We start from the raw sequence: 23515 nt of genomic DNA on the forward strand, positions 1-23515 counted from the left end.
TTTCTTAATTTGTAAATAATACAACAGGAAAATGAGAATACAGCAACGAAGAGGATGGTGCGGTATAGTCAAGAAACAGGGAATTGAGAAATAAAAGGTTGAATTCCCACCGCACTGTAAACTTGCCTTCTGATCTTACAAGTCTCTAACTCCTCTGGTCCCCCGTTTGTTAAATGTAAAGTTAAAACACTCTCAGGGTTGTGAGGATGTAATTAGAGGATATTGGGGTCCCTGGGTGGCTCAGTCGGTTGAGCGTTGGACTCTTGATTTCTGCTCACATCATGATCTCACAAAATAAATAAATAGGGGCGCCTGGGTGGCTCAGTCGGTTGGGCGGCCGACTTCGGCTCAGGTCATGATCTCGAGGTCCGTGAGTTCAAGCCCCGCATCGGGCTCTGTGCTGACAGCTCAGAGCCTGGAGCCTGTTTCAGATTCTGTGTCTCCCTCTCTCTCTGACCCTCCCCCGTTCATGCTCTGTCTCTCTCTGTCTCAAAAATAAATAAACGTAAAAAAAAATTATAACAAAATAAATAAATAAAGTTAAAAAGAAAGTAAGGATGAAGGCACCTGGGTGCCTCAGTTGGTTGAGGTCTGACTTTGGTTCAGGTCATGATCTTAGGGTTTGTGAGTTCAAGCCCCATGTCGGGCTCTCTGCTGTGAGCTGAGAGCCTGCTTCAGATCCTCTGTCCTCCTCTCTCTGCCCCTCCCCTGCTTGTGCTCACTCAAAAATAAATAAAACATTAAAAAAAACCAAGGGTGTAATTAGAAGATACAGATAAAGACTCTTTGCACATGTGCAAAGTGCTGTTCAGATGTTACTTGTTTTAAGAAACAGTGGTTACCATATGTCAGGTCCTTAAAGAGAAGTTACTTCAGTTCAGACCTTCTATCAACCCTGCAAAGCAGGCATTACTATCTCCATTTGACAGATAAGGAACCTGGGGTATAGAGAGTCTGAGTAACTTGCTGAAGGACCCACACTAGTAAGTGATGGTTCCTTATTTAAGCTCCAGTGTATCCCTTGCTCTGCTGCCCTGCTGTTAATAAGGGATCAATAGTAGAGACTTGAACTTTAACAATAAATTGCATTATGCTTCTAAGAAATGGAAATGACACTTTAGAAGTCAGGAGATCCAGATGGTCACTATATTTTTGTATTATTTTTGAGTAAGTTACTTAAATGTATTCTGTTAAATACCTTTAAAATACTTGGCTATGTTTCTGCCAACGTTTATATGTAAAATGTCTTATTGTGATTTTAATCTGTATCAGAATAAATTTCCTTTGAAATGATTAAAATATGTTGTAAAAATCCTATTTTAATATTTTCTTCTTTTTTAATTTTAGTCATTCTTACACTGGTCAAGATTACAGTACACAGGGAAATGCTGGGAAGATTTCTTTGGATCAGATTGATTCGGTAAGCATCGCATCCTTCTAAACTTGAACATTTGTCAATGAGGAAGCACAGATTTTCTTCAAAGATTATTTTGGGGTGAGGAGATGGGAGAGAATTTCATTTTATTGCTTGCCAATCATTTTTAAAGGAAGTCCCATGTGCTATACAGGTGAATTTTTGTAATCATAGGAAAATCAAACTTAATCAGGAAATTATTTGCATTCTGATGAACAGAATTTAATCAGTTTTTCCAAAGGGGTATTCTTTTAGGTGATGATAGCTAAATGGTATTTGTATGTTTATATTTAAATACCTTATGCCTAAAAGGGCGCCTGCTGGCTTATCAGAAGAACATGTGACTCTTGATCTTGGAATCACATGAGTGAGTGGGGCATGAGTTCAAGCCCCATGTGGGGTGTAGAGATTACTTAAATATATAAACTTTAAAATAGGGGCATCTTGGTGGCTCAGTCGGTTGAGCGCCTCTTGATTTCGGCTCAGGTCATGGTATCCTGGTTCGTGAATTAGAGCCTGTGTGAGACTCTGCGCTGACAGTGCGGAACCTGCTCGGATTCTCGCTCTCTGCCCCTCCCCCGCTCTCACTCTCTAAATAAATAAATAAACAAACAAACAAACATTAAAAAAACAAGCATGTAATTAGAGGATATACGTAAGGACTCTTTCTTTGCACATGCAAAGTGCTATTCAGACATTCAGATGTTACTTGTTTTAAATAGTGATTACTTCCCATATGTCAGATTTTGGAACAGAAGTTACTTTAGTTCAAATCTCCTATCAACCCTGAAAAGCAAGCATTATTATCTCCATTTGAAAGATCGGAAACCTGGGGGATAGAGAGTCTGAGTAACTTGCTAAAGCACACGCTATCTCTCTCTCTGTCTCTTCTCTCTCTCTCAATAAAGAAATAAACAAACTTAAAAAAGTTTAAAATACATTGAGTGAATGAATGAATGAGTAAATGAATGCCCCACCCACCCACCTACCTACACACCAACCTTATACATTGAGAAAAAGAGAAATGGAAAATGCTAAGTTTGCTAGGGCTGCCATAACAAAACACTACAGACTGATGATGCCTTAAACAACAGAAATTTATCTTCTCACAGTTCTGGAGGCTAAAATTCTGAGATGAAGGTGTTGGCAAATTTGAGGCCTCTTTCCATGACTTTTAGGTGGCCACTTTCTCCCTGTGTTCTCATGTGGTCTTTCCAGTGTGCTTGTGCATCCCTGGTGTCTCTTCCTCTTCTTAGGACACCAGTCACATTGGATCAGGGTCCCACACGCATGACTTCATTTATATTAATTCCCTCTTTAAAGACCCCAGCTCCAAATACAATCACATTCTGAGGTCTTGGTGGTTAGGACTTCAGCATATGAATTTTGGTAGGTTACAGTTGATTTCATTAACACTAAGTATAGGCTCCCATGCTTGTGTTGCTACTAGATTAATGGACAGCTCATTTCAACTTCACTTTGTGGTTCTGTTGTAGAATGAAAGAGTAGTATGCTTTACTATAATTTATAGAGTTTTTCTTTTTAATGCATTGTAGAATTTCTGCTCTACCCCAAAAAGGGAAACTAAACCAGCCATAAATAATCTTTATTTAGACAGTTACCAAATTATTTACAATAAATTAAAAATACATTGACATTTTAATGCTTGGAAATAAGAATAAGGTGAGTAGGGAGAGACCAGGAGTTTTTAGAGACCAGAATGAATAGGTTGTCTTCCTGTTTGGAAAAATTATAATCAAGTACTTGCAGTTAATATGTCTAGAAATAACATAAGGATTGCTCGCTTTGTACAGTTGAATTGAAATTTGTTCTCAAGGATGCCCCATCCTTTACTTTCCTCAAACAGTTATTATCTCTAACACTTCCTCTGTGCCATATGATTTGTGTTTCTACTATGTGAATGGTTAGAAGTTAATTCTATTCCTGATTCAATCAAGATGTTCTGCCGTTCACAAGCAACTGTGAACTTCACTGGATACTGTGGGAAGACATAGAAATATAATCATTAATTTACTGAATATATATTGAACCCATCAATTATGTACCAGCCACTGTGCTGTGGATACAGAGGTGAATAAAACAGAAAATTCCTCTACCTTCATGGACCTTACATGAGGGAGGTAGACAACATGTAAATAATAAATAATCAATATAATGATAAATTATCTTAAGTGCTATGATGATCATATCTGTGGGTCTATGCTTGAGACCCTGTGCTAAATTGATTAAGTGTATCTTTATCTGTACTTCTTCCTAACTATCTGTACTGCCTCGTCCTTATAACAGCATGTCATTATCACATCCCTTGATATTCTCAGTTTCTTCTTCAAATGTTTTCTTTAGATTTTTCTTCTCATTGAAATCTGGCTCTCTCAATGATGTTGTTTCTCCTGTGCCTCTTGGTCGGTTGGTCTGTCTGTCTGTCTGTCTCTCTCTCTCTCTGTCACACACACACACACACACACACACACACACACACACACACACCTTAATTTGGTATGAGATGTATCTTCCTTGGTCCATTTTACCATTTGCAAACCATTTCTCTGCCTTCCTGCCTTCCATTAGCAGAGCTATAGCTCCTTTAAAGCCCTGTAATCCCATTACAGTTCTCCTTGTTGCCTGCGTCCCTGTCTCCTGCTCTTGTTCACGGGTGACTGTAGCATGCTGTCATGGTCTCTTGCACTAGCATTACTCTTGTTACTCTTCTTGGCCTCTGCAACATCCATGTTGATAATTCATCCATGCTCTGGTCTTACAATTCCTTTGTCTGCTCATTATCCATAAGCATTTTTCTGTTCCATTGCTGCCAACCTAGACCGTATGTTTTTCATTTCCATTATTTGGATTACTTCCAGAGTATCTTCCTTGCTTCCGTATATAATCTGTTCACTACACAACAGCCAGAGTTCTCTTTGCTTATCACATCATGTCAGTCTTCTGATCTGAACCCTCTATTGAGTTTCTATCACATCTAGACTAAAATCCAAACTTATAACTATGGCCTATAATGCCATGTGTACTCATGATTCCAATTTCATCTTCTCCATTCTGTCCCATTCACACGTTTAGCCACTTGGACCTTATTGCTATCTCTGGAGCACACCATGTTCATTCCTTCTCAAGATCTTTGCTTTTGTTTCCTTTACTTAGAGCAGTATTCCTGGATCTCATTTGACTGGAATCCTGCTTAAAATAGGATCATAGCTGCAATGCCAACTCCTCAGAGAGGCTTTAATGGCCACCTAAAGTATTCCTTTCCTATTCACACTTGATCCCATTAATCTGTTTTATTTTCAAGGCTTTTGGAATTAGATGTTACCTTTATGTCTGCATTCATTGTCTGTTCTCCCATTTGAATGTAAGTTCTTTGAGGACAGGGTATTTGACTTCTTTGTTCACTGCTAGTTCCCCAAGGCTGCACACAGAGTTGTGTTCAGTAGATATTTAGTGATCGAATGAGTAAACAGTGTTCAAGGAATTGTGCCAAAGGAAGCTGAAGTTGAACTGGGTCTTGACCAATGGCTTGGCTTTGGCTAGATGGCATGGGAAGTAGGAAGGGTTTTACCCCAGGCAGGGCCAGTGGAGTGACAAAAGTGAGAAGGAACATACAAAACATGACCATGTGATCATGGAATAACCCAACTGACTGGAGCAAAGGATTCATATTGGTATGGTAACACACTGGGCTTTTTTACCCTAGTTCCATGGCACTTGATTTATGCCCTTGTTAGAGCACCCATTATATGACTGATTTATGTGAGTTTTAGTTGTATAATAGTGACTGTTTCTTTTTATTTTGTGTAAGTGATTTAAAGGGGAAAATTACGTTGTATTCATCTTCTTGTTTCCCAAGCCACCTAATACCTATTTGTTCTGTTGCACGTAATTGAAAAGTAGCTAGTTACAGACATTGACAGAACCTTGAATGTTCATACTAAGGAGGTTAAATATTCATTGGTGTTTTTGGATTAGAAAAATGTTTAAGAAAAATAATTTGGTAATAGTATGAAGATACAAGAAGGAACACATGAAAACAGTATACCTGACAAGGGAGGATAGAGGCCTGGCTGGACTAGGTTGGGGATGGAAGAATTTCAAAGTTGTTAAGATGAGAGGATAAAGAGGGGCGCCTGGGTGGCGCAGTCGGTTAAGCGTCCGACTTCAGCCAGGTCACGATCTCACGGTCCGTGAGTTCGAGCCCCGCATCAGGCTCTGGGCTGATGGCTCAGAGCCTGGAGCCTGTTTCCGATTCTGTGTCTCCCTCTCTCTCTGCCCCTCCCCCGTTCATGCTCTGTCTCTCTCTGTCCCAAAAATAAAAAAAAAATAAAAACGTTGAAAAAAAAAAATTAAAAAAAAAAAAAAAAAAGATGAGAGGATAAAGAAACTGGATGGTCGCTAGAGGGAGCAGCAAAGGCAAACAAAGTGATACCTGCTTCTGCTTTGGGAGAGTTGAACTTCCGAAAAAATATGTGAGGGCGTGAGAATTAAGTCTTGGGAGAAGGATATTGAGGAAGACAAAGAGAATGCAATTGAAATCATAAATGAAAAAGGTTTTCTTTTTGTTAAAGTTTATTTATTAGAGAGAGAGAGAGAGAGAGGGCAGAAGAGGCAGAGACAGAGGGAAGAGAGAGAATCCCCAGCAGGCTCCTCACTGTCAGCACACAGCCTGATAAGGGGCTCAAACCTATGAACCCTGAGATCATGACCCGAGCTGAAACCAGGAGTCAGGTGGGTAACTGACTGAGCTACCCCGGTGCCTCTGTATTATTTTCTTGCAACTGCATGTGAATCTATAATTACCTCAAAAGAAAAATTTAATTAAAAATGAAAAATAAATAAGTGAAATAAATTTTAATAATATATTTTATTCAACCCAGTATATCCAAAGTTTTATCATCTCAACATGTAATCAATCAGTATAAAAATGTTAAGAAAACAGTTCATCTGTAATTGCATTAAAAATGCTTTCTTATAGTTTTTGTTTTTATTCTAATTAGACTAAATTTACAGTTTGCAAATTAGATTGAGTTTGCAACAGCTATTGTGAGGAACCTGGTAAACCTTCCACATAACAAAAAACTCTTTTTCTCGTAGCTTTCTACCAAATCCTTCCCACCTTGCATGCGGCAGTTACATAAAGCTTTGCGGGAAAATCACCATCTTCGTCATGGGGGCCGAATGCAGTATGGCCTCTTCCTGAAGGGCATTGGTTTAACACTGGAACAGGCATTGCAATTCTGGAAGCAGGAATTTATCAGAGGAAAGATGGATCCAGACAAGGTAATTTTGAAAACTCACAACAGTAGCTGAAATTTTAATTTGGTTTGAAAACTTAAGGTCTGTTGGTCTATTTTTTAAATATATCTCTGAAATATAGTTGAACATTCTAAAAGATAAATGTGTCTACAATTTCATTTTGGTAAAAAACTCCCATATTAATCTAATAGATTCTAAACAAAAGATTGGGAAAGTTTAATTTAATTCAAAGGATGAGATTGAAACAGCAATGTAAGTGGTAAAGTCATGCTTAAGAGTCATTGTCTGTGAAGGTATATTGCCAATAGTCATTATAAGACTGAACTAGGAGATACTGAGAACAAAAACAATTTTAGATGTTTTTAAATTTTTTTCTGCAGAATCTTTCATTGAGCATTTTTAGTTAGACATTAATCACTAGAAACCTGAGGACTGCTTTTCAATCTTTTCATAGTACTCAGATCCCCACTCCTATTCCTTATTTCTCTTCAGTAGTACTAGCTAATAACATTTTATTTTGGAAATACAGTTTTTTGTCCCTTGTGTGCCATGAATTAAGTTCTTTAATGCTTATTTGTTGGTTTGCTTTTTCTTAGAAAAGATAAATTATATAGAACAAAGAATATTTACCAAGTAAATTTCATAATGACACTTTATTAAGTCTTCTGTTAGTTGGCTAGAGCTGCCATAATAAAATCCCACAGCCTGGGTGCCTTAAACAACAAAAAATTATTTTTTCGCAGTTCTGGAAGCTGGAAGTCTAAGATCAAGGTGTTGGCAGATTTGGTTTCTCCTGAAGCCTTGGCTTCCAGATAGCTCCCTTATTGCTCTGTCCTCAAGTGACCCTTTCTCTCTCTCGGTTCACTTCTCTGATGTTTATTCCTCCTCTCATAAGGACATCAATCATATTGGGGTAGAGTCCCACCATTATGACCTTATTTAACTTTAACTTCTTATTTTTATTTTTTTAAGTTTTTATTTAAATTCCAGCTAACATACAGTGTGATATTAATTTCAGGTATGCAATATAGTGATTCAGCACTTCCATACAGTACCTGGTGCTCATCACAAGTGCACTCCTTAATCCCCATCACCTGTTTAACCCATTCCCCTACCCACCTCCCCTATGGTAACCATCAGTTTGTTCTACATAGTTAAGAGTCTGCTTTTTTAGTTTGCCTGTGTCTCATAATTATCTTTTTAAATGCCATATCTCCAAATATAGTCACATTGGGAGTTAAGACTTCGACACATGAATCTTCGGAAGATACACCTCAGCTTATAACACATCTCTAGCTTTATCTTTTTTAAAAAGTTCAGATCATTTTATAATATTACAGATTTGTTTTTAAAACTGGCTTTATTGTAAATTTTTCAAAGAATCTTAAACTTATCATTTAATAGTTTTCTTTAAACACAGTTTTGGATTATGTTTCTTAGACCTTTATTATATATTTTTTTATTTTAAAGGTAACATGTTTTGATTATAGGAAATGTGAAAAATTCAGAAAAATTTACCTGCTGTTTCTCCATTCAGAAATAACTATTATCACCTTTAGCCTTTCTCTCTAGGGTGTAGATAACTAGCTAGAATATTGTGTTTTAAAAGTTGACATTTTTTTTTACCACAGGTTGTTGAATGATTTTTGAAAATTTCATTTGGATGAGTTGCATGACAGTTCATCCTTTGAACGTGTTAGAATTTGTTTAATCATTCCCCTATTACTGGGCATTTCGTTGTGTCTTTTTGACTCTGTCATAAATGTTATTGCAACTAATATCCTCAGCACATAAATCTTTGATTATAGCTCTGATTATGTCCTCTGTATATATTCACCAGGGAATAAATTTACCTGGTAAAAAAACTATACACAGCTTTAAAGTTTTGATGCATGTTACACAAAATGACTATTTAAAAGGTTTTAAATTAGACTCTCATCAAGCTTTATGAGAATCTTGCTCTGTCACTGGCATCATTATATATTATTACTTTAAAATATTTTTTGATCTTTGTATTAGGAATTTGATGTATTAAGTGGGCAAGGGTATTAGGGTTCTCCAGAGAAACAGAATCAAAAGAGAAACAGAGGGAGGGAGGGAAGGAGAAAAGATACTTATTATATTGAATGGCTTAGGCGATTTTGGATCCTTACAAGTCCCAAGATCTGCAGTTGGCATCCTGGGGACCCAGGAGAGCTGATAGTATAGTTCCAGTTGGAAGACTGGCAGGTTTGAGACCCAGGCAGAGCCAGTGTTTTAGTTTGAGTCTGAAGGCAGTAAAAACCCATGTCCTAGCTCAAAGCAGTCAGGCAGGAGGAAATTCTGTCTTACTCACTGGAGGGTCGGTCAGCTTTTTTGTTGTATTCAGGACTTCAGAGGATTGGAAGAGACCCACTGACACTGGGGAGGGCAGTTTGCTTTACTCAGTGTACCAGTTCAAAGGTTAATCTAATCCAGAAACACCCTCACAGACACATCCAGGATAATGTTTGACCAAATGTCTGGGCACCCTGTGGCCCAGTTAAATTGATACATAAAATTAACTGTCATAGTAGATAAGTGCTTATGAGCCTTGATTTTGAAAAGAGAGAGAAGTTGAGCTAGCATTTTAGCTTGGTTTGTGCTGTAAACTGAGAGGGGAAAGAAGAAAGGGAGAGAAAGGGAAACTTGCTGCAAGTTTGTCTTGTGCACCTGTTCACTGACCACCTTCTTTTATGTGTGTCTGGGATGGTCTATGTATCCATGTCGTCAGTATTTAATTATTTTAAATCAGTGTTTTTGAAAAACAATTTTAAATGCGACTTTTATTTTGCAGTGTAAAAGTAGTTTCCTCAAAAATTATTGTAAAAGAAAATCAAATAATTTTTACCTTTCTAGATAATATATTGCAGTCTGTATTTTCATTTGCTTATTATTGATTACAGAAAATAAATTATTTTGACTGAAGATTTTAAGTTACACTTATAATTTACTGTGTCTGTCTAGTGTTCTGTTGTTAGTCTGTACCTGTAAATAAATGTTCGTGCTTTTCTCAATTATATCTTCTCACATATTTTTGCAACAGAATGTCATTTAGTATCCCTGAGTTTATTAAAATATTCTCTTCAGTTTGATTACCCATTTATTGTCACATAAAATTAAAAATATTCCTTTTAAGAAGTATAGAAAATTGATGGCTTAAAATACTGTTTACGGAGAATGATTTTGAACGAAGTATATTAGGCTTTTTTTTTTTTTTTTTTTTTTTTTTTTTTTTTGTAGTGCTCCAATTAAAGGACCTTGGTGTTAAAGCTAGGAATGTTGGAACATTCAGTCACTTCTGTTGTATGTTGTGGTGATAGAGTCAGTTTCAACTGAAATTCTTCTATACTATTGCTTCCCAAAATACCACATATCTTTTTTCTTTCTCTTTATGCATATGTCCTCATTGTACATTATTTGAGATACATTGCTTTGGACATCTGAGCAAAAATTATGGGGACTTAGCCATTGCTTCTGAGGCAACAGAGAAGTCATTCGTACCTCCAGCACTTTTGAGCCACAGTGCTGTTACCACTGCTTCCTTCCCTCATTGCACTGCCTAGTTCTAAATATTGCTTCTCCCTAATTCCTTTCTAAAAATGAAGTTCTCTTAGTGAATTGACTGCCCAATTCGTATCTGTTTCTTTCTCTCATCTTCCCTTGCTTGTGTTTGTTGCAGACATATATTTAGTTGTTGTTTAATACTTTGAATACTTTTCAATCTAAAGTTATAGTTCATGTTGGAGGGGAATTTGCTGACTGTAAAATAACCTAAAGCTGCATGTATTAGTTTTTGTAACTGTCATCTAGAGTATAAATACTAAAGTAGCAAATCCCGAGATATCTTTTATTAAGGTTTAGCAGTTTTTGTATTACAGTCTACAGTTTCTTGTTTTATCTTATAAACATTTTTAAATAGTACTGATGCATTTGTGGAAGCAAGTTATGGTTCTGATGCTCACTGTTATTTTTTATTGGGAATTCAGTGTATTAAGTCAGTGCTTCTATGTATGCAAAACGTAGCCATCTGTTTATAAAATGTTTATTCAGAGTTGTTAGTTTGGATTGGTTATTTCCTGTTTCTTTAAAAATTTTTTCAGACTAGCATACACTCTCCAGCAGATGGTGTTAGTAATGTAGAGGTACCACCTTATATAGCTACCAGTTACTTGCTACTGATTATACTCTTTAGTTTTGGGCACTTATCACTACTTTATATTTATTGTTTCTTAATTTATTATCTATATCCTACAGTTAGAAGAAAAACTATATAAAAGCAGGTATCTTGTCAGTCTTATTCACTGTTGCATGTCCAAGCACCTAGAACAGTGCCTGACTTATAATAGGCACTCAATAAATGTTTATTGAATGAACTGAAGAATAAGTCTCCATACAAATAAATCCGTGGAAAACTAGAAAATTGCATGTTTTCTCCAAATTCCTTCATATAACTCAGGACACAGTACTTACACAATTGTTTGTTAATGTGCTTTTATTCCATTTATAGTGAACTTGAAGCTGAATTAAACGAAGAATTTTAATAGAACCTGAAATTTGCTATATAAGCTATTTATTTTATAAACTAGAAGAGATTTCTCATCATGGGCTTGCCAAAAGTGGTCCATGGTATAAAAAAGGTTAAGAACTTTTAAAGGTTATCATAGCAGAGGATAGGGCTTTTAGTTTATTGTCCTATACTTATTTATTTAGTAATTGCAGTTTTCATTTTTCTCCTGCTATATAGAATATCAGTATTGATCTGTCTTCATTGAACTTTGCACATACCATCTTTAGAACTGTTAACAAATTGTAATATCTTTGTTTGCATGTATGTCTTATGACTAGGTTTTGAGCTACTTGAATAGAGGGACTATGACTTTTCCACTTTTGGTCTCAAGGGCTTAGCACAAGACCTGGAAGCTGTTAGATGTTAGATGTTAGCTGTTGAGCCACAGTGCTGTTATCCCTGCACTGTGAATACATGGTAGATTCTGCCTAAGCTTTAAAAAGTGGCTTTGTGTATGAGAAAATACTTTTTTTTTGTTTCTTTTTTAGGTAGCGGTATATTTCTAACAAGTTATGAAGTATTAACAGTTATTTTAGTAGCTAACCAAATTTGTTGTCTTACATGTATTTTTCTAAATCAAAATTATAGGTTGGAAGAATATATAACTACAAAGGAAGTGGTAACCAGTTATCATCACTATTATTTAATGTCCAGAAATATAGTTTCAGTTACAGTTATATACAAAATATAGTAGTCAAATTCTGATTCTCATTAAAAGTACAAAGAAATATGCATATGTGTGTGTGTGTATACACAAACATACTTAATCCATTTACTTTGCATTGATTACTCAACAGGTTTTATTTCATCATGGGTAAGTGTTCTGGAGATACTGCAAAAAAAGACATAGCCCTTGTTTATGAGGACTTTATAGCCTCCTGGAAAAAACATAAGTGCAAATATACAAATTCAGTATGATAATTGCCATGGTTGAGATGGTCATAGGATTCTGTAGTAAAACATAGGAAGGGGCTGACAGGAAGGAGAATAGTAACTGAATGTGTCATGCAGTGGAGATGTCATATTTGCCAGGTCAAGTTGCAAAGGAATTCCATGTTGAGTGGATTGTGTTTCAAGAGAAACGTTAGGTAAGAGAGTGTAGCCTCTGCTCTAGGTGGTAGAAATCTGAGCTGTAAAAGTAGAATTGTGGCTAGAGATGAAGTCTGTAGATACAGGCTTTTATTTTAACATAATTACTAAAGATGGATGGATTAGTAGGCCAGTAAGAGGTGGTATTTATTGCTAGATAGGTAATTTCTGACTGGGGTTAGGTCATCTTTGTATAGTCAGTTGATAACTGTAGTTTAGTTAGATATACATAATTTCATAAGCTTGAATATTTACTAAAATTGCCTAATGAATCTGGGATGTTATGAAGGTTTACTGACAAAGAGAAATAGTTTGAACGAAATTTCCACCTGCATTTCCACTTGGTTCAAATGAATTTGGCTTCTTTAAATAAGGATTTCTGATTATGGGCCAACATTAATTTTTTAAAAATGTTTTTGCTTTAGGATTTCCATTTGCTTGGTAATAAGGTGAGTTGAAAGATAGAAGTAACAAGAAAGCAATTACAAAACCTGATTGGTGAAAGGAAAGTATTGCTAGAGGAAGTTATTAAAGTGGATCGTGTTTGTGTTTCTTGAACATCAGTCTTGAATTAGGATTTGAAAGAAGTGAATGACATGGATGAATACAGAGGTAGGGAAGGAAAATAATGTACACTGAACAGGAAATGAGGGAAAGGTAGTCAAAGCATTGTTCATGCTTCTATTATTTGTTTTTATTATTTGATAATTATTTCATTATTTACTATGTATTCACTGAGGGCTTTTTTCTCTGGCCAGCTAATTTGGGAATTGCTGAGATTTAGGGATGTTGTCATTTTTAAATTGCTGTTTTCAGGCTTCTTTTTGGATTTTACCTTGTCAGTATATTTGAATACCATTTTTATTTGGGTGCATATTGTACTACAGGATAAGGGATTTTTGTATTAAAATATCAACCATTTCCAAGAGGAATATTCTGGTGTTATGAATGATCTTGCAGAGTAATTATTTTAGGGCATACCTGACTCCCAAAATATTAGTGTCATAAGGTAGGGTTTTTATTCTTGGACTTAATTGTATTGAGTATGAATATTTATGATATATTAAAAATTTAAAAATAAAGCCTTTTTTTGAGTATAGTTGACACGTGATGTTACCTTAATTTCAGGTATACAACATAGCAATTCAGCAAACTTAAGCTTATGCCATGCTCACCACAAGTATAGTTATAATCTATTATGATATTACTGGCTATATTCCTTGTGCTCTACCTTTTGTTCCCATGATGTATTTCTTCCATAACTGGAAACCTGTATCTCCCACTCCCATTCACTCATTTTGTTCATTCCAACTCCCCTCTCTTCTGGCAAGCAGCAAATTGTTTTCTCTATTTATAGGTCTGAGTCTGCTTTTCATTTGTTTGTTTATTTGTTTTGATTTTAGATTACACACATAAGTTAAATCATGTGGTATTTGTCTCTGTTTTATTTCACTTAGCATAGTAACCTCTACGTCCATCCATGCTGTCACAAATGGCAGGATCTCATCCTTTATTATGGCTGAGTAATTTTCTATAATGTATGTATACGCACGCGAGCGCGCACACACACACACACACACACACACACCACTTTATCTGTTCATCTATCGATGGACACTTGGGCTGCTTCCGTATCTTGGCTATTGTAAATAATATTGCAATAAACATAGGGATATATACATTAAAAAAAATTATTGTTGGCATTTCTTTGGATAAATACCCAGAAGTGAAGTAACTGGGTCATAGGGTAATTCTGTTTTTGATTTTTTTAGGAAACTCCATACTCTTTTCCACACTGGCTGTACCAGTTTACATTTCCACCAGCAGTGCACTAGGGATTATTTTTCTTCACATTTTTGTTAACATTTGTTATTTGTCATCATTTTGATACTAGCCATTCTTACAGGTGTGAGGTGATATCTCATTGTTTTTGATTTGTATCTTTCTGATGATTAGTGATGTTGAACATCTTCCCATGTGTCTGTTGGCCATCAGTATGTCATCTTTGGAAAAATGTTGATAAGGTTCTCTGCCCTATTTTTAATCGAATTACTTGTTTTGGGGATGTGGGGTTGTAGAAGTTCTTTCTATATTTTGGATATTAACCCCTTGTTGGATACATCATTTGCAATAGGTTCAGTGGGTTGACTTTTTGTTTTGTTGATGGTTTCCTTTGCTGTGCAAAGCTTTTTATTTTAATGTAGTCCCAGTAGTTTATTTTTGCTTTTGTTTCCCTTGCCTTAGGAGATCTTCTAGAAAGATGTTGCCAAGGCCAATGTAAAATTCCTGCTTGTGTTCTCTTCTAGGATTTTTATGGTTTCAGGTTTCACATTTAAGGTCTTTACTCCTTTATGAATTTATTTTTGTGCACGGTGTAAGAAAGTGATCCAGTTTCATTCTTTTGCACGTAGATCTCCAGTTTTCCCCACACCATTTATTACAGAGACTATCTTTTCCCCATTGTATATTCTTGCCTCCTTTGTCATAGATTAATTGATCATATAAGTGTGGGTGTATTTCTGGGCTCTATTCTGTTCCACTCATCTATGTATCTGTTTTTGTGCCAGGGCCATATTGTTTTGATTACTACAGCTTTGTAGTATATCTTAAAATCTGGGATTGTGATACCTCTAGCTTTGTTGTTTTTCTAAAGATTACTTTGGTGGTGCAGGGTCTTTTGTGGTTCCATACAAATATTAGGAAAATTTGTTCCACTTCTGTGAAAAATGTTATTGGTATTTTGATAGGGATTTCACTGAATCTGTAGATTGCTTTGGGTAGAATGGGTATTTTAACAATATTAATTCTTCCAGTCCATGAGCATGAAATATCTTTCCATTTGTTGTGTTGGTTTTCATTTCTTTCATCAGTGTTTTACAATTTTCAGAGTATAAGTCTTTCACCTTGTTGGCTATATTTATTCCTAGGTATTTTATTCTGTTTGGTGCATTTGTAAATGCAATTGTTTTCTTAATTTCTCTTTTTGCCACTTGGCTGTTAGTGAATAGAAATGCAGCTGGTTTCTGTGTATTAATTTTGTGTCTTGCAATTTTACTGAATTCATTTATTTTTTAAAAATTTTATTTATTTTTGAGAGAGAGGAAGACAAGAGAATCCCAAGCAGCTCTAAACCGTCAACAGGGAGCCCGATGCAGGGCTCGAACTCATGAATTCTGAGATCATGATCTGAGCTGAAACCGAGAGTTAGACACTCAACTGACTGGACCACACGGGTGCCCTACTGAATTCATATATTACCTCCAGTGGTTCTTTGGTGGTGTGTTTAGGGTTTTCTATGTCTAGTATCATGTCATCTGCCAATAGTGATAGTTTAATTTCTTCCTTACGTATATGGATGCCTTTTATTTCTTTTTTCTTGTCTGTTTTCTGTGGGTACAACTTCCAGTACTTTGCTGAATAAGAGTGATGAGGGTAGACATCCTTGTCTTGTTTCTGAGCCTAGAGGAAAAGCTTTTTTTCACCACTGAGTATGGTGTTAGCTGTGGGTTTTTCACATATAGCCTTTATTATGTTGCGGTACCCCCTCTAAACTTATTTTGTTGAGAAAGTTTTTATCATGATTGGATATTGAATTTAGTCAAATGCATTTTCTGCATTTATTGAGTTGGTCATAGCATTTTTATTCTTCATTAATAAAATGTATCACATTGATTTGTAAATGTTGAGACATTTTTGCATCACTGCAATAAATCCCACTTGATCATGGTGAATGATTGCTCTAATGTATTATTAAGTGCAGCTTGGTAATACTTTGAGGATATTTGCATCTGTGTTTGTCAGATATATTAGTCTGTAGGTTTATTTTTTTCTAATGGTGTGTTTGGTTTTGGTATCAGGGTAATCCTGGCCTCCTAGACTGCATTTGAAAGCTTTCCTTCCTCTTCTATTTTTTTGGATTAGTTTGAGACTAGGTATTAACTCTAATTTAAATGTTTGATAGAATTCATCTGTGAATCCATCTAGTCCTGGTGGACTTTTACTTATTTATTTTTTTTGTAGTTTTTTGAGTATTGATTAAGTTTAATTACTAGTAATTGGTCTGTTCATATTTTTTATTTCCTCCGGATTCACTTTTGGAAGAATGTATGTTTGTAGGAATTTTTCTACTTCTTCTAGGTTGTCCAGTTTCTTGGCATATAATTTTTTATAGTAGTCTCTTATAATCCTTTGTATTTCTGTGCTGTTGGTTAGTTGGTTATTATTTCTCCTCTTTTGTTTCTGATTATTTGGGTCCTTTCTCTCTCTCTCTCTCTCTTTCCCTTTTTTGGTAAGACTAGGTCAAGGTTTATTAATTTTGTATTTCTTTTCAAAGTATCAGTTCTTGGTTTCATTGATCTTTTGTATGTTTTTTTTTCCTTTTTTTAAGTCTCTGTGTCTTTAATTTGTGCTCATATCTTTATGATTTCCTTCTTTCTACCTTAGACTTTGTTCTTTTTTTAGATCCTTTAGGTGTAAGTTTAGATTGTTTGAGCTTTTTCTTATTTCTTGAGGTAGGCTTGTATAGTTATATATTTTCATCTTAGAACTGCTTTAGCTGCATCCCAAAGATTTTGGACCATTGTGATTTTACGTTCATCTGTCTCCATGTATTTTTTTATTTCTACTTTCATTTCTTTGTTAACCCCTTGGTTATTTAGTGTCATGTTTAGTTCCATGTATTTGTGTTTCTTCCAGTTTTTTTCTTGTGATTTCCATTGTCATGTTGTGGTTGTGGTTGGAAAAGATGCATGTTATGCTTTCAGTCTTAGATTTATTGAGATTTGTTATGTGGCCTAACATATCCTGGAGAATGTTCCATGTGCCCTTGAAAAGAATGTGTATTCTGTTGTTTTTGGATCTGTATATGTTATATCCATCTGGTCTAATATGTCATTCAAAGACACTATTTCCATATTGATTTTCTGCCTGAAAGATTTACACAGTGATATAAATGAGGTTTTAAAGTTCCTTACTATTATTGCATTACTGTCAATTACTCCCTTTATTTCTGTTAATATTTGTTTTGTATATTTAGGTGCCTAATGTTGAGTGCATAGATATGTACAATTGTTATGTCCTCTTGTTGGATTGATCCCTTTATCATTATGTAATGCCCCTGCTTATATCCTGTTACAGTCTTTGTTTTAATACCTATTTTGTCTGATGTAAGTAATGCTACCCTGGTTTTATTTTCTCTTTCATTTTCATGAACTGTCTCTCTCAATCCCATCGCTTTCAGTCTGTATGTGTCTTTAGCTCTGAAGTGAATCTCTTGTAGGTACATTATAGATGGGTCTTGTGGGGTGTTTTGTTTTGTTTTTTAATCCCGCCACCTGTATCTTTTGATTGGAGTGTTCAGTCCATTTACATTTAATGTAATTATTGATAGGTGTGTATTTATAGTCATTTTGTTCATTTTTTTCTAGTTGTTTCTGTAGTTCTTCTCTTTCCTTTTTTCTTCTCTTGTTCCCTTTCATTGTGGTTGCTGACCACAAGCTACATTTGGCTTTCTCTTTATTTATTAATGTTTATTTTTTATTGTGAGAGGGAGAAAGCACACAAGTGGGGGAGGGACAGAGAGCTGGAGATGGAGCATCTTATGCAGACTCTACGCTGACAGCAGAGATCCCAGTGCTGGACTCAGTCTCATGAACCACAAGATCATGACCAGAGCCGAAGTCAGATGCTTACCTGACTGAGCCACCCGGGCGCCCCATGGCTTTCTCTTTATTTTTTGTGTATCTATTGTAGATTTTGGTTTTGTGGTTACCATGAAGTTCTGTATAACATCCTAAGTATATAGCAGTCTATATTAAGTTGATGGTCACTTAAGTTTGAACACATTCAAAAAAAATTTTTTTAAACTCCCTTTCCTTTTTTTTTTTTAATGAAGTTTATTGTCAAATTGGTTTTCATACAACACCCAGTGCTCATCCCACAAGGTGCCCTCCTCAATACGCATCACCCACCCTCCCCTCCCTCCCACCCCTCATCAACCCTCACTTTGTTCTCAGTTTTTAAGTCTCTTATGCTTTGGCTCTCTTCCACTCTAACCTCTTTTTTTTTTTTTTCCTTCCCCTCCCCCATGAGTTTCTGTTAAGTTTCTCAGGATCCACATAAGAGTGAAACCATATGGTATCTGTCTTTCTCTGCATGGCTTATTTCACTTAGCATCACACTCTCCAGTTCCATCCACGTTGCTACAAAAGGCCATATTTCGTTCTTTCTCATTGCCACGTAGTACTCCATTGTGTATATACACCACAATTTTTTTTATCCATTCATCAGTTGATGGACATTTAGGCTCTTTCCATAATTTGGCTATTGTTAGGAGTGCTGCTATAAACATTGGGGTACAAGTGCCCCTACGCATCAGTACTCCTGTAGCCCTTGGGTAAATTCCTAGCAGTGCTATTGCTGGGTCATAGGGTAGGTCTATTTTTAACTTTTTGAGGAACCTCCACACTGTTTCCAAGAGTGGCTGCACCAGTTTGCATTCCCACCAACAGTGCAAGAGGGTTCCCGTTTCTCCACATCCTCTCCAGCATCTATAGTCTCCTGATTTGTTCATTTTGGCCACTCTGACTGGCGTGAGGTGATATCTGAGTGTGGTTTTGATTTGTATTTCCCTGATGAGGAGCGACGTTGAGCATCTTTTCATGTGCCTGTTGGCCATCCAGATGTCTTCTTTAGAGAAGTGTCTATTCATGTTTTCTGCCCATTTCTTCACTGGATTATTTGTTTTTTGGGTGTGGAGTTTGGTGAGCTCTTTATAGATTTTGTATACTAGCCCTTTGTCCAATATGTCGTTTGCAAATATCTTTTCCCATTTCATTGGTTGCCTTTTAGTTTTGTTGGTTGTCTCCTTTGCTGTGCAGAAGCTTTTTATCTTCATAAGGTCCCAGTAGTTCATTTTTGCTTTTAATTCCCTTGGTTTCCTGTCTCACATTCAGGTCCTTTATCCATTTTGAGTTTATTTTTGTGAATGGCATGAGAAAGTGGTCTAGTTTCATTCTTCTGCATGTTGCTGTCCAGTTCTCCCAGCACCATTTGTTAAAGAGACTGTCTTTTTTCCATTGGATATTCTTTCCTGCTTTGTCAAAGATTAGTTGGCCATACGTTTGTGGGTCTGGTTCTGGGGTTTCTATTCTATTCCATTGGTCTATGTGTCTGTTTTTGTGCCAGTACCATGCTGTCTTGATGATTACAGCTTTGCATAGAGGCTAAAGTCTGGGATTGTGATGCCTCTTGCTTTGGTCTTCTTCAAAATTACTTTGGCTAATTGGGGCCTTTTGTGGTTCCATATGAATTTTAGGATTGCTTGTTCTAGTTTCAAGAAGAATGCTGGTGCAATTTTGATTGGGATTGCATTGAATGTGTAGATAGCTTTGGGTAGTATTGACATTTTGACAATATTTATTCTTCCAATCTGTGAGCACGGAATGTATTTCCATTTCTTTATATCTTATTCAATTTCCTTCATAAGCTTTCTATAGTTTTCAGCATACAGATCTTTTACATCTTTGGTTAGATTTATTCCTAGGTATTTTATGCTTCTTGGTGCAATTGTGAATGGGATCAGTTTCTTTATTTCTCTTTCTGTTGCTTCATTATTAGTGTATAAGAATGCAACTGATTTCTGTACATTGATTTTGTATCCTGGGACTTTGCTGAATTCATGTATCAGTTCTAGCAGACTTTTGGTGGAGTCTATTGGGTTCTCCATGTATAATATCATGTCATCTGCAAAAAGCGAAAGCTTGACTTCATCTTTGCCAATTTTGATGCCTTTGATTTCCTTTTGTTGTCTGATTGCTGATGCTAGCACTTCCAACACTATGTTAAACAACAGCGGTTTGGGTGGACATCCCTGTCGTGTTCCTGATCTCAGGGGGAAAGCTCTCAGTTTTTCCCCATTGAGGATGATGTTAGCTGTGGGCTTTTCATAAATGGCTTTTATGATGTTTAAGTATGTTCCTTCTATCCCGACTTTCTCGAGGGGTTTTATTAAGAAAGGGTGCTGAATTTTGTCAAAGGCGTTTTCTGCATCAATTGACAGGATCATATGGTTCTTATCTTTTCTTTTATTAATGTGATGTATCACGTTGATTGATTTGCGAATGTTGAACCAGCCCTGCAGCTCAGGAATGAATCCCACTTGATCATGGTGAATCATTCTTTTTATATGCCGTTGAATTCGATTTGCTAGTATCTTATTGAGAATTTTTGCATCCATATTCATCAGGGATATTGGCCTGTAGTTCTCTTTTTTTACTGGGTCTCTGTCTGGTTTAGGAATCAAAGTAATACTGGCTTCATAGAATGAGTCTGGAAGTTTTCCTTCCCTTTCTATTTCTTGGAATAGCTTGAGAAGGATAGGTATATCTCTGCTTTAAACGTCTGGTAGAATTCCCCTGGGAAGCCATTATTTGTTAGGAGATTTTTGATGACTGATTCAATTTCTTCACTGGTTATGGGTCTGTTCAAGGTTTCTGTTTCCTCCTGATTGAGTTTTGGAAGTGTGTAGGTATTTAGGAATTTGTCCATTTCTTCCAGGTTGTCCAGTTTGTTGTTGGCATATAATTTTTCATAGTATTCCCTGATAATTGCTTGTATCTCTGAGGGATTGATTGTAATAATTCCATTTTCATTCATGATTTTATCTATTTGGGTCATCTCCCTTTTCTTTTTGAGAAGCCTGGCTAGAGGTTTAGCAATTTTGTTTATTTTTTCAAAAAACCAACTCTTGGTTTCACTGATCTGCTCTACAGTTTTTTTAGATTCTATATTGTTTATTTCTGCTCTGATCTTTATTATTTCTCTTCTTCCGCTGGATTTAGGCTGTCTTTGCTGTTCTATTTCTATTTCCTTTAGGCGTGCTGTTAGATTTTGTATTTGGGATTTTTCTTGTTTCTTGAGATAGCCTGGATTGCAATGTATTTTCCTCTCAGGACTGCCTTCGCTGTATCCCAAAGTGTTTGGATTGTTGTATTTTCATTTTCGTTTGTTTCCATATATTTTTTAATTTCTTCTCTAATTGCCTGGTTGACCCACTCATTCTTTAGTAGGGTGTTCTTTAACCTCCATGCTTTTGGAGGTTTTCCAGACTTTTTCCTGTGGTTGATTTCAAGCTTCATAGCATTGTGGTCCGAAAGTATGCATGGTATGATTTCAATTCTTGTATACTTATGAAGGGCTGTTTTGTGACCCAGTATGTGATCTATCTTGGAGAATGTTCCATGTGCACTCAAGAAGAAAGTATATTCTGTTGCTTTGGGATGCAGAGTTCTAAATATATCTGTCAGGTCCATCTGATCCAATGTATCATTCAGGGCCCTTGTTTCTTTATTGATCGTGTGTCTAGATGATCTATCCATTGTTGTAAGTGGAGTGTTAAAGTCCCCTGCAGTTACCACATTCTTATCAATAAGGTTGCTTATGTGTGTGAGTAATTGTTTTATATATTTGGGGGCTCCTGTATTCAGCGCATAGACATTTATAATTGTTAGCTCTTCCTGACAGACCCTGTGATTATGATATAATGCCCTTCTTCATCTCTTGTTACAGCCTTTAATTTAAAGTCTAGTTTGTCTGATATAAGTATGGCTACTCCAGCTTTCTTTTGACTTCCAGTGGCATGATAAATAGTTCTCCATCCCCTCACTCTCAATCTGAAGGTGTCCTCAGGTCTAGAATGAGTCTCTTGTAGACAGCAAATAGATGGGTCTTGTTTTTTTATCCATTCTGATACCCTATGTCTTTTGGTTGGCGCATTTAGCCCGTTTACATTCAGTGTTATTATGGAAAGATATGGGTTTAGAGTCATTGTGATGTCCGTAGGTTTCATGCTTGTAGCGATGTCTCTGGTACTTTGTCTCACAGGATCCCCCTTAGGATCTCTTGTAGGGCTGGTTTAGTGGTGACAAATTCCTTCAGTTTTTGTTTGTTTGGGAAGACCTTTATCTCTCCTTCTATTCTAAATGACAGACTTGCTGGATAAAGGATTCTCGGCTGCATATTTTTTTCTGTTCATCACATTGAAGATCTCCTGCCATTCCTTTCTGCCCTGCCAAGTTTCAGTAGAGAGATCGGTCACAAGTCTTATAGGTCTCCCTTTATATGTTAGAGCACATTTATCTCTAGCTGCTTTCAGAATTTTCTCTTTATCCTTGTATTTTGCCAGTTTCACTATGATATGTCGTGCAGAAGATGGATTCAAGTTACGTCTGAAGGGAGTTCTCAGTGCCTCTTGGATTTCAATGCCTATTTCCTTCCCCAGATCCGGGAAGTTCTCAGCTATTATTTCTTCAAGTACACCTTCAGCACTTTTCCCTCTCTCTTCCTCCTCTGGAATCCCAATTATGCGTAGATTATTTCTCTTTAGTGCATCACTTAGTTCTCTAATTTTCCCCTCATACTCCTGGATATTTTTTACCTCTTTTTCTCAGCTTCTTCTTTTCCCATAATTTTATCTTCTAGTTCATCTATTCTCTCCTCTGCCTCTTCAGTCTGAGCTGTGGTCGTCTCCATTTTATTTGGCAGCTCATTAATAGCATTTTTTAGCTCCTCCTGGCTGTTCCTTAGTCCCTTGATCTCTGCAGTAAGGGATTCTCTGCTGTCCTTTATACTGTTTTCAAGCCCAGAGATTAATTTTATGACTATCATTCTAAATTCACTTTCTGTTATATTGTTTAAATCGTTTTTGATCAGTTCGTTAGCTGTCGTTATTTCCTGGAGGTTTTTTTGAGGGGAATTCTTCCGTTTTGTCATTTTGGATAGTCTCTGGAGGGGTGCGGAACTGTGGGGCACTTCCCCTGTGCTGTCTTGAATAACTTGCGTTGGTGGGCAGGGCCGCAGTCAGACCTGATGTCTGCCCCCAGCCCACCGCTGGGGCCACAGTCAGACTGGTGTGTGCCTTCTCTTCCCCTCTCCTAGGGGCGGGATTCACTGTGGGGTGGCGTGGCCCGTCTGGGCTACTTGCACACTGCCAGGCTTGTGATGCTGGGGATCTGGCGTATTAGCTGGGGTGGATCAGCGAGGTGCACAGGGGTGAGAGGGGCAGACTCAGCTCGCTTTGCCTTCAGTGGTCCTTTTTGGGAGTGGCCATGTGGCACTGGGAGGGAGGCAGACCTGTCGGAAGGATG

At 36.7% G+C, this 23515-nt stretch overlaps 1 protein-coding gene across 1 annotated transcript in view; it reads left to right on the top strand.

Annotated features, from left to right (window-relative positions):
• Window positions 1-23515, top strand: part of PRIM2 (DNA primase subunit 2) — a 346574-nt gene that overhangs the window by 202621 nt on the left and 120438 nt on the right. Inside the window, exons 9-10 of the mRNA XM_030315767.2 lie at window positions 1348-1420; window positions 6533-6718. Coding sequence (XP_030171627.1) covers window positions 1348-1420; window positions 6533-6718 — 259 coding nt within the window. The remainder of the gene's footprint in view (window positions 1-1347; window positions 1421-6532; window positions 6719-23515) is intronic.

This window comes from Lynx canadensis, chromosome B2 (genome assembly GCF_007474595.2).
Source record: "Lynx canadensis isolate LIC74 chromosome B2, mLynCan4.pri.v2, whole genome shotgun sequence".
Taxonomy (NCBI): domain Eukaryota; kingdom Metazoa; phylum Chordata; class Mammalia; order Carnivora; family Felidae; genus Lynx; species Lynx canadensis.